Source organism: Metarhizium brunneum, chromosome 5 (assembly GCF_013426205.1).
Source record: "Metarhizium brunneum chromosome 5, complete sequence".
Taxonomy (NCBI): Eukaryota; Fungi; Ascomycota; class Sordariomycetes; order Hypocreales; family Clavicipitaceae; genus Metarhizium; species Metarhizium brunneum.
In genome coordinates, this window is record NC_089426.1 from 3,761,832 (window position 1) to 3,778,107 (window position 16,276).

General features: G+C 53.3%; 7 protein-coding genes across 7 annotated transcripts; 2 read left to right on the top strand and 5 right to left on the bottom strand.

The window, feature by feature from the left end:
* Positions 1 to 511: 511 nt before the first annotated feature.
* G6M90_00g091860 (uncharacterized protein) lies at positions 512 to 706 on the bottom strand (the record flags this gene model as incomplete). Its single annotated transcript, XM_066131408.1, has 1 exon — positions 512 to 706. The coding sequence occupies one exon, from the start codon at positions 704 to 706 to the stop codon at positions 512 to 514; it is 195 nt and encodes a 64-aa protein (XP_065987298.1).
* Positions 707 to 1,061: 355 nt separating this feature from the next.
* Positions 1,062 to 1,282, bottom strand: G6M90_00g091870 (uncharacterized protein; the record flags this gene model as incomplete). Its single annotated transcript, XM_014686345.1, has 2 exons — positions 1,062 to 1,077; positions 1,137 to 1,282. The coding sequence occupies 2 exons, from the start codon at positions 1,280 to 1,282 to the stop codon at positions 1,062 to 1,064; spliced, it is 162 nt and encodes a 53-aa protein (XP_014541831.1).
* Positions 1,283 to 2,013: 731 nt separating this feature from the next.
* G6M90_00g091880 (uncharacterized protein) lies at positions 2,014 to 6,011 on the bottom strand (the record flags this gene model as incomplete). Its single annotated transcript, XM_066131409.1, has 6 exons — positions 2,014 to 2,117; positions 2,204 to 2,301; positions 2,495 to 2,592; positions 3,364 to 3,665; positions 3,737 to 4,237; positions 4,295 to 6,011. The coding sequence occupies 6 exons, from the start codon at positions 6,009 to 6,011 to the stop codon at positions 2,014 to 2,016; spliced, it is 2,820 nt and encodes a 939-aa protein (XP_065987317.1).
* Positions 6,012 to 7,449: 1,438 nt separating this feature from the next.
* Positions 7,450 to 7,978, bottom strand: G6M90_00g091890 (uncharacterized protein; the record flags this gene model as incomplete). Its single annotated transcript, XM_014686348.1, has 2 exons — positions 7,450 to 7,896; positions 7,961 to 7,978. The coding sequence occupies 2 exons, from the start codon at positions 7,976 to 7,978 to the stop codon at positions 7,450 to 7,452; spliced, it is 465 nt and encodes a 154-aa protein (XP_014541834.1).
* Positions 7,979 to 8,295: 317 nt separating this feature from the next.
* On the top strand, positions 8,296 to 9,439 carry IPI1 (Pre-rRNA-processing protein IPI1; the record flags this gene model as incomplete). The annotated part of the gene is made up of 3 exons (XM_014686349.2): positions 8,296 to 8,343; positions 8,405 to 8,477; positions 8,532 to 9,439. The coding sequence occupies 3 exons, from the start codon at positions 8,296 to 8,298 to the stop codon at positions 9,437 to 9,439; spliced, it is 1,029 nt and encodes a 342-aa protein (XP_014541835.2).
* A 1,095-nt stretch (positions 9,440 to 10,534) lies between these two features.
* Positions 10,535 to 12,750, top strand: DED1_1 (ATP-dependent RNA helicase DED1; the record flags this gene model as incomplete). The annotated part of the gene is made up of 5 exons (XM_014686350.1): positions 10,535 to 10,776; positions 10,825 to 11,018; positions 11,093 to 11,530; positions 11,586 to 12,077; positions 12,128 to 12,750. The coding sequence occupies 5 exons, from the start codon at positions 10,535 to 10,537 to the stop codon at positions 12,748 to 12,750; spliced, it is 1,989 nt and encodes a 662-aa protein (XP_014541836.1).
* A 404-nt stretch (positions 12,751 to 13,154) lies between these two features.
* On the bottom strand, positions 13,155 to 15,063 carry G6M90_00g091920 (uncharacterized protein; the record flags this gene model as incomplete). Its single annotated transcript, XM_066131410.1, has 2 exons — positions 13,155 to 14,910; positions 14,984 to 15,063. 2 exons carry the CDS (start codon positions 15,061 to 15,063, stop codon positions 13,155 to 13,157), a joined length of 1,836 nt encoding a protein of 611 aa, XP_065987374.1.
* Positions 15,064 to 16,276: the final 1,213 nt, after the last annotated feature.

The following is a 16,276-nucleotide window of genomic DNA, read 5'->3' on the forward strand; positions in this document are numbered from 1 at the left end:
TTTTTTTAGCATATCACGTACCGAGTTGGTATTGAGACGAGATTTGAAATCGGGTGTGGCAGGCAGAACTTGAGCCAGACATCACAAGGCGGGTGTCGGGCCCGTCTTTATGGACGACCATCAAGTTAAATAGACATAGTGCCGCCAAGTGAATCGACTGATTTGAAAAAAAAAACACGGTATTCATTTGGAATTAGAATAAGAAAAACATCAAGCATCCGACTCTTCGTCCCGGCCGCCAGCGTGAATCCCGCCAACCCTAACCCGCATCGTCTGCCCCTGGACCGCTGTGCGGTTGACCAAGTACACGACACCTCGTCCAATCCTGCAAACATTGACACTTCCCTCCCGTCGTGCTGATAGCGACAACCCCAAAGTCACCGGGTGCTCAAGCAGCATCGGCAAAGACGTTACCAGGCCCAGCGGCCTCGGGACCAGCTTTGCAGGCAGCAGCAGCAAGTACACGGAGCCGCATGCCGCGTAGTCCGGGGACGACACGCCGGCTAGGAAACTAGAGGCCATGGCCAAGCAGGCTCTCGTGGCCGGTGAGATTGAGCCTGTTGTTATTGCCGAGGCTCTGTTCAAGCTCGCGGCCCTCGGAGACGGGATCCCGCTTGACTTGGCGTTGGTGTTGTAAGCCGTCACGCTTCCAGCCATGAGTGACGACCACCATAGAGCTCAGTTGAGCAAACTTGTAGTTGACCATTGTTATTTGCCATAGTATCCAGTGTGCCATGACAGATGGCAGCGCAACCCACCCCCAGACAGCTCAAGTGCCTGTCGTCAATTTCGAAACACGAAAGACAGACTCCTCCGCCCAACGACGTGGCCAGTCAGTCTGTCACCAACGACGAGAGATGCGAGAAATCCCCAAAAATCAATTCCATTAAATGGCAATGCCTCCCGCTATGCGACCTCCGCGTTTCCAAGTCCAGTGGTATCGACGCGCTCAGCGCTCAATGTAAATTACATGTCCGTCATCTCCCCGCCTCGACGATATTACAACCCGCCCTCTTCTCTTGTTCCTCTACCCCGCGAGAATCATGCACAAACGATTCGTCCTAGTTGCGCTTGGGACTAGACGCCGTCAGCTCGACTCGACTCTACTCATCCAACAGATGCGGCGGGATACTTACCCGCATCCTTGGGGCGTAACGACGCCAAAGGCGCAATCATCCCCCATTCTGGGCACGATTTGATCGTCCTTGATGGGGGTGATGACAATGCCGGCGGTGACAATCGAGGCGGCGGCGCCGAGAACAAGAGCGAGCGAGGTCTTCATTTTGGTCGGATTATACGGAATTGGTGATTCACGGCCGGCGAGAAACGACAAAGGCAGGTCAGCAGAGGAGAATGGGTTTTGTTTTCATCTACATCAGGAATTCGAGAAACGGAACTGCGAGGCAAAGACAGAGAGCAGAGAGAAGGGGGAGGGAAGCAGAGTGGGTTTCTGTAACGGGGCTCGTCGCAGGGGCGTTGTCGAGGGTTTCAGGATGGAGGCGCCATTTTGGCGGTGGATGTGGGACGCCGAGATCATCTCGGGCGGTGCCTGAGCGCCGTTGGTGTCGACTCCAAAGCATAAATCCGCACGGGCTAAGATCTGGCTAGCGGGCGAGACGCTGCCACTGGCCAGGGAATGAGCTCAGGTGCTGCTGTCGACACCCGGAGACGCGAGGGGGCACATTTGGGCGCCGTGGCCGAGTTGGCATCCCGTTCCGTTATTGTCGAACCATGGTCGCTTTCCCAACCATGCCAAGCGAGCTGTCATCCCACCTTGGCCAGACCCAAAAGAGATACGCACATGCGCCGAGAGACTGTGATTTTGGTTCCAATTCCCATAAGCTCAACACGTGCTATGCTCTCGCCTGATCGTACAATTCCTCACACTGTCCCTCCCATCACCATCGTACTTGACTCCTCACGTTTTTGTCGCTGGGTATTGCCACCGCAGTCCCCAACCCCTTCTTCCATCAACCAGCCCACTGCCAATATTTCTCCGCCGCGTGGAATAAGTTATGAGGCCGGAATGGGCGCAGGGGCTTCGGTACTAGATCCGCCAGCGGCGTTGCGGCTGGGCGGAAGGAAGAGCGGCATGTAGGTGACGCCCAGAGCCATGACTACCAAACAGCATTAGCTTGCACGTCCTATCATGCATGTGAAATCGGTGCGGAAGGGAATAAACTAGAAAAGAGTGTGTTCGTACCGGACATGAGGACGGAGAAGACGCCGGGCGTACTCGAATTCTTGGTCGTCTCCTCACTCTCACCCAGCCAATTCTGGATGGTGAAGACGACGGCCGCCCTGTTCCAGCATCATCATCAGCTACACTGCTCCCAAATTGTTTTTCTCATGTTCGTTTCAAACGTAGCCTCCCGCCGTAGAGACGCATGCAGAGAGTGGCAGCCACCTGCACGCAGCGGAGAGAGGTGTGACCTTGCAAAGCTCGGCAATGCCCTCCCGTCAGATCCAACCGTTGCTTGGTCGCGTCACATACCATCCGATGTATCTGTTGCGTGTAAACATGGCAGCCATGGGCAGCGTGGAGGAGATTGTAGACGAAAAGTCGGCCTTGTCGCTCGAGGCGGCGGGCTCCTGATAGGGGACGACTAATTGCGGAATTCGCCACGTTAGCAACGGATTGTTCGTTTGCGCCCGCCCAACAGGAGTGCCCATTGGCGGTTTCGGACGCGGGATTCAGGCGCGCGGCGTAGGGAAGGGGTAGCATACTCAGGTCCGGTCGTCGCATGTCCTTGCTTGACACCATGATGGCTCGCTGGGTGATGAGATGGTGCGGTGGAGAGGGATGGTGTTGAAGCTCTCACCAGCCGTCTGGGGTACCGAGTTATCTGTACAACATTCAAGAGAGCCGCAAAACCGTCCACGAAGGCGGACGGCCTAGTGCTGGGTGGGTCCGCACGCGCACCAGACCCAGTGCCACCACCGCAGAGCGGACATCGAGGAGACCACGCCCGTCTGGTCGTCTAATACCGCCTACGCCCTACGCGCAATTGACAACACACTACCAAATAGAACTAAACACTCCGTGTCATTGTAAAGCCACGGGGAAGCCCCCCATCTTCAGGTTGGAGAGTTGAATTGCGTCTGACTACTATGTAAAAATTACACTCATGGCTACCGAATGCTCGTACCAATAACCTGGAAATCCTTCAAAACCCGTGCCTATCGCTTTAAATGCAATGCCCTGATACACCAAATCCTAACCTCGCTTCGTGATATTCACGGTACCCGTATAATGACTCTCCATGCCAATGCGCCAGCTTCCCGAATTGCACAAGCCAAACAACTCCTCCTTCGTCTACTAATAACCGCATTCCAGCCCCTCTGCGCACATATCGCTCTCACCATAATCTCCATGTCGGAACCAAACTGTCTCTTTTGAGACTCCAAATGCATTCTCGCCGCCGCAGAGAAGCTGCCTTTTCGATCAAGAATCGGTGATGACGATGGCTTTATAATCTCTGCAACGGCTGGCGACTTTGGCTGTTCCGCAAACCCGGTAATGCAGTCAATGACAAGCACTCGGTTCGACCCTGCTTTGCCAAAAGTAGGATCGCGGAGAAATTCCGACAGCGTCGTGCGTGGCTTCTTGATCAGTTCGGAAATGTGGATCACGGTAAACTCGTAAAACTTATGCAAAGGGTGTCCTGGTGCGAGTTAGACAGATGCACCATATACTGCCATCGGATACTGGCGGTGGGAGAGCAGGGAGCCTTACCAGTCCTGAATGAGGCCCTCGAATTATTAGCCATCATATCTCCCAACCCATCTATTTGCTTTATCGTCGGGCTTGAAACAGGCGATCTCACAACCCTTACCCTCTGTGATGGGGCACATGGATGGGCCGTAACAAAGTTGACATCGTATGTTAGCGGATACTGGTACTCCTCCTCCTTGCTTCCGCCAATAGAGACAAAGAACTTGCAACCTGCCGGATATGAAATCAATTCGGGACATTTGGTACAATGCTCAACAGTCGGCGTTGGCACCATCTCTGACAGCGGGGTAGCCGCTACGGGCTCGGGAGACGAGGTGAGGACCAGAGATAGGAGCTCGACATAAACCGTGGGAGGCGGCGTGGTGTATTTGTTTTCATGTGGGATTATGAAGTCCGCGGCTTGGACGGAATTCTCCTTGCCGTTGCCCAAAATGGATGATTCACGCTCAACCTTCTTCTTACCCCAAAGCCTGGCTTTTTTGCCGAGCTGCGCAATATCGTCTAATATAAAACATCCATCAGCGACGGAATATGCAATGGCACAATGGGTCAACTCACCAGCAACATCTTCAACCTCTATGGTCAGCCAGCCATCCTCCACATCTTCTGGGAGGACGTCTGTTGAAACCCACCCCATGCATTCTGCTGCCCCTTTGCCTGCTGCGAGCACACGTCCAACAATGCAACTTGTGCTCCAAAAACTCTTGCCCGAGTATACAAAACCTCCAGACAAATTGGCAAAGGGGCCGAGCTTCGCCATTGCCTCGGTGTCGTTCTCCAAAAGCGTGGCCATGAGATAGTGACAAAGGGAATCGCCGGGAATGATTAAGCCGAACACATATGACTTGGTCAACCAACCAGATTCATGGAGGGCAGCAGCCAGCCTTCTTCGTTGGGCTTGTGCACGACCCTTGTGTTTGCCATGGTTACATGTAATGTCCCAAGCCCCAAAATTTGATGAGTGCCTGGATATTATGGATAGTGAGCTGGTCCTCCGCCCAGGAGTTTCTTCGATTGCATTCTGTGCGTTTTCTGAAATTTTGGTCTCGTATCTGTCTATTCCTGGCCACATCAAGTTCCTGGCAAAGTGAGTCAGGCCCTCAACCTGACGTTCGCCGTTGCGCCCCTTTATAGTGTAGTGGTAAGGCGGCGACGCGTTCTTTTTGTGATATCGGTTTGTGACTCTACTGGCCAGCGCCCCGAGCCAGCTGCTCCCACGCCGCGGGGCTGGAGGTCGCACAGGTAAAGGATCGTCCTCTTTGACAATTTCAATATTGTCGAGCCAACTCCGAGCCAAGAGTAAAGACCATTTGACAGTTTGAGATGCTGCTCGTTCAAAATGGACGACGTCTATGGGCCTGATTCCAGTCACGCCGTACTCAATCCCTTCCGTGACGGCATCCAGTCTGATCAGAAGCTCTGTTGCAAGCAAAATTTGCATGAGTAGCCAGTACTTTTCCTCAGCACGCTCCTTGGCATCGTCGGTATCATGAATTGCTGTGTCGTCGTCCAGCTCGTCGCCATCGTTTTCCCCCCATAGCACTTGGCCCAAGCGAATTCTCCATTCGACGCGAGAAAAGTCTATCCAGACATTGGCAACGCCGAGGCATTTTAGCAACGCCCGAATTTGATTGTTGAGGCCGCAGTGGTCTGCCTGGTCAGTAACGGCGTTGGTTGGCCTCATGAAATTGTGGAAGAGGTCCTTGTACGTATCCACACAAGTTCTCGACTTCAGGTCGTTGTGCCGGTAGATGTCGCTATTTCGCCTGAGGCGATCTAGGACTTCTGGCTCTGGTATACGACGCAGCATTCCGCTGTGCGACAGCATGTGAGCTCTGGCCTCCACAATCACCTTGGCTTTGGTGCCGAGGCTTTCGAAACCAAATTGCTCTTCCTCAAGGGAATCGCCTGCCGGAAGTTCAAGAGCTGCCTGATAACCCATGGTTCCCTTTTCCACTCCCTGCATGCTCATCATATTCGGCCGCTCTCGACACTTGACATGGAAGTGGGCCTTGTGATTCTCCTGTATCTGCCTCTTGGCAACGGCATCATGTTCGGCATCCCTGGTCAAGTGTGGCCAAGCCGTCATGGCACCCCAGGCCTTGTCCTCGATTTGAACATGATCTGTCAAGTCTCTGATTTCAAGCTCTTCGTCAAACAGAAATGCGATGCTAGGATGGGGAGCACCATAGAAGTGGCTCTCGTTCCGCGCAAAGAATTGTGGTGCTCCAGAGAAGAGTTTCTCAATGTCTTCCTCACTCAAGGTTGTCGACATTGTGCTGTTGAGCGTCACCGCGGGATCTTGCCCCGTGAGCCATGAAAGTGCCTAGAGAGACTGGGGCATTCGTATTCGCGCGCACCATCAATATGCAAATCCGGTGTGTCGCCACCAGTTGGGTGTCTGGGTTGAGCAATGGGAGGCCAGAAGGTAATGGGTGCGGATGATTCGTGACTCGACTGGACTCGACTGGGTAAGGATGGCACACGATTGATCCCTGGTCACCGGCGACAGGAATCGAAGAATGGCAGATGCCGTTGTTCGAAGCCAAAAAATAATGCAAAGAAGGATCGTTGGTCCTACGTTCTCGCAGCTCGTATAAGCAGGCAGGAAAACTCGGAAATCAATGGACCCCCTGATGCAGGAAGACGTTCAGGTCGGGTGTGCGAGGACCTCTTCTCCCAGACGCCCACTCGTGGTTTCGTACTTGAGTGAGTGGCGTGACCTTTGATTGCTCTGGTTGACTTGCAAGCGTCGCAAGATGCTCGGCATGGACTAGGGTGCATGCGTTGCAAGGAGCTTGAAGCAAGTGAATAATGGCTCAATGCGCCCCGTACAAAATAACCAGATTGCAGTGGCCGTTGATCTCGTGCAGCAAGGAATTGATGAGTGGGTGGGCAGGTGAGAGACGTCGACGAATGTTGATCTCATGGCTGGGCTCTGAATGCGGATGGTTCAGGCCCTGGTCCCCTATTCTTGCTTTCCCCGCAATCTACTAAAGCAGGCGCGGCTTGGGAACCAGACAGCTCTGGTGACAGATCCCCCCCTCGTCCCAATTGCGCCAATCGCCCGGACTGGCATCTGCGGCATCTGCATCTGGCATCGGGTCATCTGGAGTTGAGTGTGTAGGCGTCCATCGCCTCAGATAACCGCTGGCAAACCCGTGCCGACCTGAAAGAATGCACATCATGCAGCTACACATATGTACGTACCTACCTAGGTAACCCAGGGCATGTAGCTTTTGTTGGGATCCGCCTCCTAAATGACAAAGCTGGACAGTATGTCTTCCATACCGATGCGCTCCGCTACTCGGAGGATGCGAAATAATACAAAAACCTATACCACCTCGAAACGCCACCGGATTACCCATTATGCCGAAAATGTGCACATAGAGCTAACACTTCACGCCGCAGGTACGGGTCAGCCAGACATCACCAATTCACCAACGCCAGCCACTCGGGCTTCGGGCAGCACCTGGGCAGTCCATAGTTCATTGTTCCCATGCAAGATCCGTTGCTAATTACATATACGACTTCTGCGGGGTATCACTCATCCTGTACGCCGTGTCAATCCGTTGCGGCAAAGCAGTCATATCAATACGCCAACTCGTCAAGTCATGCATATCCCCGACGTGGTCATTATTCAAATTCGCTTTTTCATCGTTCATCTCTGGATGCTAGCATCATGTACAAAGTTCCAGCGAATTCGCTACTTCTCAAGCAGATGGCGTGTCGTGAATAACGGTGAGAACGTATTTGGCATCGGGGACGATGACAATCTCCTGTTTCTTCGTTCGTAATCTAAGCAGTCGCATTTCATCCTGTTCCGACATTAGCCCAAGAATTCGGTTTGCGTCCAGAATTGGTAGAGCGACCTCTGAATCCACCTCCTGCACCAAATTGCCAGACGTTTTGACAAAGTTCCAAATCATCGCCGCGAAATCCTCAACCCCTTGAGATTCACTTGCGTCCGCTGCAGGAGCCTCGTTGGAGAACGACGCTGATGTTGCCGCATCTCGAGCCTTTGCTGTTCGAAGAGCTGATAGTTCGCCGCTGGTCTTTAGAATCGCGCCGCTTGTTCTGTCAAGAACAATGCTCGCCCGGACGCCTGGCTTTTTAAATAGTCGCTCAAGCTTCTCTTCGAGGGCCTCGTAGCCGTTGAGCTAAAATTACCGTCAGCACTGCTCTTGATTCTAATTCAATTACGTCTTCAAAAAATGCGCCTACCGTCGAAGAGTCTGACATTGTCATGGTAGAGGCACCTGAAATCAGACCCTGTCTTGGCAAAGAGGTGGCGCGTTTCCAGCTTGGGAGGTCCCATTAGTCAACATCACCAGATCATGGCCAGTGTGGGGAACTCCTTTGGCTGGTGACAACAGTGGCGGAGTTCTGCCAAAACACACCGCCAAAATTTGACGAACCCCAGACAGAACCCAATTTGTCGATATGTATCACGAATAGCATCGTGACCAAACCGCTAGATAGTCCATCGCAGCGAGAATTGGCTGTCAAATTTATTGGCTTCAAAAAAAGTCTTCGTAATTACTTGAGCCGCTGTCAGAATGGGTTCTAGTGCCAAGAAAAAGAAGGAGAAGCAGAAAGACTTCCAGGTATGAAAATTGCACTAGTCGTGATACAAAATAATAGTCGACTAAAGAAAAGAGAATATAGAAACCCAAATATAAGGTTGGGAAGACAAAGCCAAAGGCTTCGAATTTTACAGACACAAGCTTCAAGTCCAAAGGTTTGACAATACTCCTGGCACTGAAGTTGACAAGCTGCTGATCATTGAGGAAAGCCATTGTGGTGGGACAGCAATCCTTATCGACGGATGCACCGGACTATGTCCAACAATTCAAGCACAATTTGTCCTTGGCTTCCTCATCGAGATCAGATAAACAACGCCGAGATTCCCTGGCCTTTTTAACAAGCCAACTATCTGTCGACCAGCCATCCAATCCCATTGGCACCATTGCTCTACTGAATAAAATCCTTCCCTTGGTGTCCGACAGTTCTACACCAGTGCGGGCCCAGCTTTTGAAATTACTTCAGACTCTTCCAAGAGACGAGATCAAGCATAGCACGGAGCACGCATCAATGTACATACGGGCAGGAATGACGCATTTGTCCGCCGATATAAGTAACAACTCGCTGGCCGTGATGGAATGGCTACTCGAGGTAGCTGGTTCCGAGCTGGTCAACTGTCCAGGCGGATGGGTTAAGACTCTAGGCACATTTTGTGCAATGATGGGCTGGGCCGTATCTTCTTCTAATGGGGGTTGGACTTCAGCCACACGCACATCAATGAAGGCCAAGGACGCTCAAACCCTTGCCAAACAAATCACAGCACTGTCTCGGTTTCTCCAAGCCGGATTCGCGGATGAATCGTCCCAAGTGGAGAGCTCTTCTCAATACTGGGATGCTCTGTACAGAGTGCCTCGTGCGCCGAATTCCTTTGAATATCTCAATCTCTCTGGCGCTCGTCGTGATGAAGAAGGCGAGATGTATTCAAATCGAGCGGCCCGGCAAGAAATATTCTGCAAAAGGTTTCTTGATGCTATTAGCAAAGGCCTTGATAAAGCCAAGAAAGAAGGAGGTGCTACTGGTCGTGCTGCCTCTTCGATGGAGCAGGTTTTGAAGGACGGCTTGGCCGATTTTGAGCCTTCAACTGCAATGGATACACAAGATCTGCTCGATTTATGGTGAGGGGTGTTGGCTGCAATTCATACTCCAGCACACGAGTTCATCTCGTGGCAGCAGAGACTGACGTAGGACGGAACGCAGTCCAGCCTATCCCGTCATCACTACGGCACGTGCAGCAGATATGCGCGCCTCATAAGGCAGCTGTCTGTCAACTGCTTCTTGTCACCATGTGCGCTACACCTGCTGGCGCAGGGCCAGTTCTGCACATGTGGCCCACGTGTGGCAAAAACCAAGGACGAGAAGACGCCAGGGGCCGCTGGCACGGCATGAATATGCCTCTGAACGACAAGTTATCCATGCAAATATAAAATAGAGAAGCAACTCCAATGGGTTCGCTGAATGGACAATTTGCATTCTGGATAGCTATTTAGTTGGCATAAAGTCCAATATTATGAATAGATATAATCTACAAGCGACCAGGAGGAGCTCTTCGCTTGCTTCCTACTTAAGCTAACGTAAATATATCGCATACAAATCACATTGAGGACTGCAAAGGATCAAGACCAGCAAGCGAACGCGACAGGTATTTTTCTATCGCATCAATTTTAACTTGAGTACAAAGCCGCAGTGCCGACAATTGTGAGCCAGCTATTACAACAAGCCAGCCCAGGTCCTGCTCGAAAGCGTAGAGTGCAGAAGCTGCCGGAATTTCGCTTATCCATCGAGCCAGCTGGCAAGACCTCCAACAGCTGTAAGTGTTTACATATAAACTTTCCTCACCTCCCTCCTTCCCTCCTTCCCTTCTTTCCCTTCTTTCCCTCCTTCCCTCCTTCCCTCCCTTTTTCATGCTTCCCGCCTTCACGTAGGTAGAGAGAGGCTTTGACCTGATCAATCACATCAAGTGCTCCTTCACTCGTTCTTTTCCCCATTCGTTGAGATCGTTGCAGCTCGTAGCAAGGTGAGAAACCACTCTGTTTATTTTGCTCCCCTGAACCTGCGTTTTGATGTCTTTGCTGAGCCTATGCGAGCTCCAGCAGCTTCCCACGCTTCTTCTGCTAAACATCCGACTGGAACCACTGCTGCAGCTGGGTTTTGTCGAGCACGCAGAGGCTGAAAACTGACTCAACTCTTAGAACTCGCCTACTGCAAGTAGATACCATGGCGAGCCAGGTCAAGCCTGCCCCTGCAGCCCCAGGTGCCTGGGTTGAACCCCAAAAAATTGACTACTCGGCCCTGAATGGCGATGGCAGCCAAGAAGTCGAGCATTTTGATGGATCTGCACCGATTTATCAATGGAACGACGACTTCGGTGATGTAGGGCCCAAGTTTGAGGCCCTGGAGCTGGAGCTCTTCGGCGACCCGGAGACTCGTCACGATCGCGCGGGATTGGACTTCTCCAAGTAAGTTTTATCATACACTATCGGTTCAAATCCATCTAACATCGCCAGGATTGAGCAGATCAGCGTCGAACAGGAAGGACCTGTCAGGATCCAGCCACTTCGTACCTTCAAGGACGCAGCGTTGCATCCTGTCATGGCGGAAAACATCAAGTTGATGGGATATGACGCTCCTACGCCTATCCAGAAATACACTATCCCATCAATGCTCCAAGGTCATGATGTGATCGGCATTGCCCAAACAGGTATGAAATGAACCACTCGACAGACTATCCTCATCGGCTCAAACGAATTATATTAACGCTGCCGCCATTTACAGGATCCGGCAAGACAGCTGCCTACCTGATTCCCATTCTGAGCAAGCTCATGGGCAAGGCCAAAAAGCTGGCCGCTCCTCGCCCTAACCCGGCCACCTACCGTGAGGGCATTGATGCCGTCACGGCAGAGCCATTGGTTTTGGTGGTCGCACCAACCCGAGAGCTAGCTGTGCAAATCTTCAACGAAGCTCGAAAATTCTGCTATCGCTCCATGCTACGTCCATGTGTCGTGTATGGTGGCCTGCCTACGGCTCAGCAGATCAGTTTGTTGAGCAAGGGATGCGACATTCTTGTTGGCACGCCTGGGCGGCTAGTGGATTTCATATCCCGTCCGCACATTTTAACTCTTCGTCGCCTTAAGTATATGATCATCGATGAAGCTGATGAAATGCTGGATTCTGACTGGAACGACGAACTAAGCCAGGTCCTCTCGGGTGGAGGTAGGTGTGATTTCTTGTTCATATCCGAGAAGACAGACTGACAATCTATATGCAGAACAAGACGAGGGCAACGTCAAGTACGGTCTTTTCTCAGCCACGTTTCCCAAGGCTGCTCGTGACCTTGCCAAGGATCATTTGTCGGCGGCTCATGTCCGATTCCGAGTTGGCAGAGCTGGTAGTACAACGGAAAACATTAAGCAAGTGATACTGGCCACAGAGCGAGATGAGAAGCGCGATACCCTTCTTCGCCTTCTTAATCAAATGACCGGTGTGAGAACCATCATCTTTGCCAATAGCCGAAGAGAAGTGGACAATCTGGATGATTTCTTGTACAACATGGGGCTCCCGGTCACCTCCATGCATTCCGAACGAACTCAGAAGGAACGTGAGGCCGCACTGCGTTCTTTCCGTGCTGGCCAGGCGCCGATTCTCATTGCCACCGGAGTAACTGCTCGCGGTATTGATGTCCGTAACGTCATGCATGTCATCAATTATGACCTCCCGTCCATGGAACATGGTGGAATCGAAGAGTACACGCATCGTATTGGTAAGTAAGTTATTGAGAAATGCAAGTGATATTTCTAACTGTCTTTCCAGGTCGAACGGGACGTATTGGGCATCGAGGGTTGGCCACCTCCTTCTTCGATCCTGTGAATGATGATTCCATGGGTAGCGTTCTCACTAGGACCCTCCTTGAAACAAAGCAGGAGGTCCCAGAGTTTCTGCAGGTGTATCTTCCAGAAGGGGATGCGGCGGTTCATCTTCGCTTTGAGACGGAGTCTGACTATGACCCTGCCGAAGCACAGGGCCAAGAGCAAGCCAATGGTACCTCGGGCAACGACTCTTGGGGAGGAGGGCAAGCAGAGGATACAAATGGTACTGGTTCTGGATGGGGCCATTCCAACACCGATGCTGCGACTTCTCCGGCTCCTGCCAACAACGGCTGGGGAGGTGAGGCTGCTCCAACTGCTCCCGCTCCTGCCAACAACGGCTGGGGAGGTAAAGCTGCTCCAGCTGCTCCAACTGCTCCAGCTGCTCCAACTGCTCCAACTGCTCCAACTGCTCCCGCTCATGCCAACAACGGCTGGGGAGGTGAGGCTGCTCCAACTGCTCCGGCTACTACAAGCAACGGTTGGGGAGGTGAGCCTGCCGCGCCTGCTCCAGTTCCTACCAATAACGGTTGGGGAGCTGGTGCTCAAACTGTGTCTGTCGGTTGGTAAAACTCAACGGACAATCATGTTGCTGGTCTTACGTTATGGTATGACATGTCTTTGATGCAAATATCGAGAATTGAGACTGAGAGATTGTGATTTTACGCAAGGTCATACACAGGCATACCTTTGCCCATAGTAACAGCAGGTCTCAGGTAGCTAGTCGCAGAGTAAATGCTAGTCAATGCTTTTGTTTCGCAAATTCAACCAAGATGTGACCAAGCGGGCTGATGCCGTGCCCTCGTAGAACCTCCCAGCTCGAGAGATTTTCGGATTTCAACCTGGAATGAGCGTCAAAAGACCACCGCCGTCTTTGGCAATTCGGGAGCATGCATTAATTAGTGATCATTAATGAAGGCCTTGATATATACAAGGCAAGTTTAGAAGATGCTGTAGTTACAATGGTGGCAGGGTTACATGTTTCCCAGTATCTTGCCCAAGCCCTTGACTTTTCTCGGACCGTCTCCATAGCCAACCTCCACAACACCTTGGGTAAACGCCCAGCCCTTTTTCTGGCTGGGCACAGGATACTGCACAGGCGGGGGGATGCCGGTCCGAATACCCATCCACGCAAAGCGATCCTCGCAGACGCTCTTGATATTACACAGGCCCCTGAGGCCTTCCTCGCCTGCGAATCGGCCGTAGCCAGAGCCGGCAACTCCACCAAAGGGGAGTTGGACGGCATAGTAAGCGGCGAAGTCGTTGACAGCAACCATGCCCGCCTTGAGGCCACGGACGATGGGGCCCATGGCGGGATCGCGCTCGGAGCCGTGAACGGAGGCGCCGAGGCCAAAGTTGGGTGCGTTTGCGACGGCGAGCATGTCCTCTGCCGAGGAGGACTTGGCCCTCAGCATGGTCAAGACGGGGGCGAAGCACTCCTGCTGGGCGATGCGCATGTCGGTGGTGACGTCGACGAGGAGGGTGGGCTGGAAGTAGTGGCCCCTGGGGTAGTCGGGGTGGTTGTATCGCGAGCCGCCGGCGAGGAGCCGGGCCCCCTGCTCGACGGCCTCGGCGATGAGCTCCTCGAGCCTGTCGAACGAGGCGTCCGAGATCATGGCGCCGACGTCGGCGTCGGGGCCGAGGCGGAGCGCCCTGACGCGGGGCGCCAACATGTCGACGAGCTTGTCGTAGGCGCCGGCCGCCGCGATGACGCGCTCGACGCCGATGCAGTTCTGGCCGGCGGCCTGGAAGGTGCCCCTCAAGATGACCTCTGCTATCCGCGCGAGGTCCCCGGCGGCCGAGTCGAGCACGATGAAGGGGTCCTTGCCGCCCAGCTCAGCCACGACGGGCGTCAGGCTCCGGGCCGCGCTGGCGGCGACGTGGTGCGCGACCGACTGCGAGCCGATGAAGGTGATGTGGCTTATGCCCGGGTGCGAGGTCAGGTGCCCTGCCGCCTGGGGCCAGCAGGCGACGGCCTGGACGAGGGCGGGATCGTGGCCGTGGGCGGCCAGCGCCCCGCGGGCCACCTCTGCGAAGTGGGCGCTCGACCAGGCCGTCTGCTCCGAGACCTTGACGACGATGGCGTTGCCGGCGAAGAGGGCGGCGATGATGGGGCCCATCATGTTGTGGAAGGGGTAGTTCCAGGACACGAGGGCCGAGACCACGCCCAGCGGCTCGTAGTGGACCGTGTTCCGCTTGTACGCCATGAGGAGGTTCGTGGGCCGGCGCGAGGGCCGCAGCGCCTTCTCGCCGTGCAGCAGCGTCCACTGGATCTTCTCGACCGTGACGAGGATCTCGCCCAGCTGCGCGTCAACCATGGTCTTGCCGCTGTCGAGACCTGCGATCCTGCAAATGTCCTCGGCGTTGTCCAGGACGTACTGCATGAGGGAGCGGAGGACGGCTCTGCGCTCGCGAAACGACGTCTGCCGCCATGCCTGCTGGGCGGCGGACGCGGCGGCGACGGCGCGGTCGATTCCGTCTGGCGTGGAGGGGTTGACGAGGCCGAGGAATTGGCCCGTGGCAGGGGCGTAGCATTGGATGGCCGAGGTCCCGGGGATTTTGATGCTGGTCTGCTCAACTGTCGTCTTGGTTTCCGGGAGTTTGGGGGGAGGGACGCGGTATCGAACGGGTCGGGGGCTTGAGTTTGCGTGGGCGAGGACGAGGAGGCGCGTTACGATGGAGGAGATGAGGATGGCGGCTACGGCGCACCCGATCTGGAGGGTTGTTGTTCTGTGAATCTCAGGCGTAGTTAGTAACTGCGTCGGAAGGAAGAGCTGGACGAGAGGTTTGGAGAGGTGCGTACGAAATGTCAAGTCTCTGCGTCGTATAGTCGCTGAAGTCGTACCACCGCGACGCCAGCCGCTCCAGGGAGAGGGTCTCCATTGGCTTGAGCCGTTGAAAAGTATTCCCGAGATACAAGTGCACGGCTCTTCTGTCGGATTCTGAGCGGCCACGGCAACTGCAGAAGTTGGTGTTTGCACAATGGCATAGCAGGCTTTGATACTCGAGGGTGCAGAGAGGTCTGGATTGTGAGTGGAATTCAATGCTGACAGGTGGGAAGTTCGACCACCAACCAAGAGCTCATGTGGGGCTGACATGAAGACTTCAATGTGGGCGACTTCAAATCTGCTGTGTAACTTAGCTACTTAAGTAGATAGCTACTTCGCAGATAACACCGCTAATGCTCAAGTACTTGCGCACGCAGTCCGCAGAGCCGCACTGTTCCAGTGCATTACAAGCTAATGGCTCATTTACTTGCCAAGAGCCACATACAGCTGATGCTGCAGCTTGTATATGCTGAACGTAGCAACTAACCGTGCGTGCTGCCTTGCTCACCCGTTACAGTCACATCGTCACGTCAAACGTCAGCTATGATCAATATCTATACTTCTTTTCCTCTCCAAAAAGAAAAAAATACAATATTCACATGTACAGCACACCATATCCAGGGTTCCTTCGGGCTGCCACCTCCTTTATCGCAGCATAAACACCCTTCCATAATTCTCTATATCGCGCCTCCGCTGCCTCCCAAGAGTGAATCAAGACAAGTGTCGAAGAAAGCCATGCCAAGGCAAAATACAAGGAAAACAATGATACTTCAGGCGGGACGGAGCCCTCACTTGCCCTCCCTTCCTGCCTGCCCATCTCTCGCGTAGAAATAAAAAAAAGAAGAAAAACTCTAGGTGTAACAAGGCGAGAAAAATATATAGTGTAACGCAAGAAACAATCAGGATCGTTATGCTCCAGCCCGCAGAACGCCTTGCAAAGATAAATTTGTTCCCAAACAGCTAAGACAGTGCAATGAAAAAAACTCTTTTGTTGTGCCGCCAATTATCGCTTTTTTTTTGGTCGGATGTGGGTGATGTAAAAGCGGTGCTGTGTGAATGTTTGTCATCAATGGACTGTGGGAAAGCATTAAAAGAAAAAAGTCAAGTGAGAGTCAGAAACTCATAGATCGCTCATGCAGATCATTAAAACCCATGGATGATGACGGCCCTGCTGTGTTTCGTATTCTAACGGGTATATGATGGATTCTCTTGGCACGCACACCCTGGCGAGCGTGTGGGAGGGGGTATCACGCAGAGGTCGACGCCAG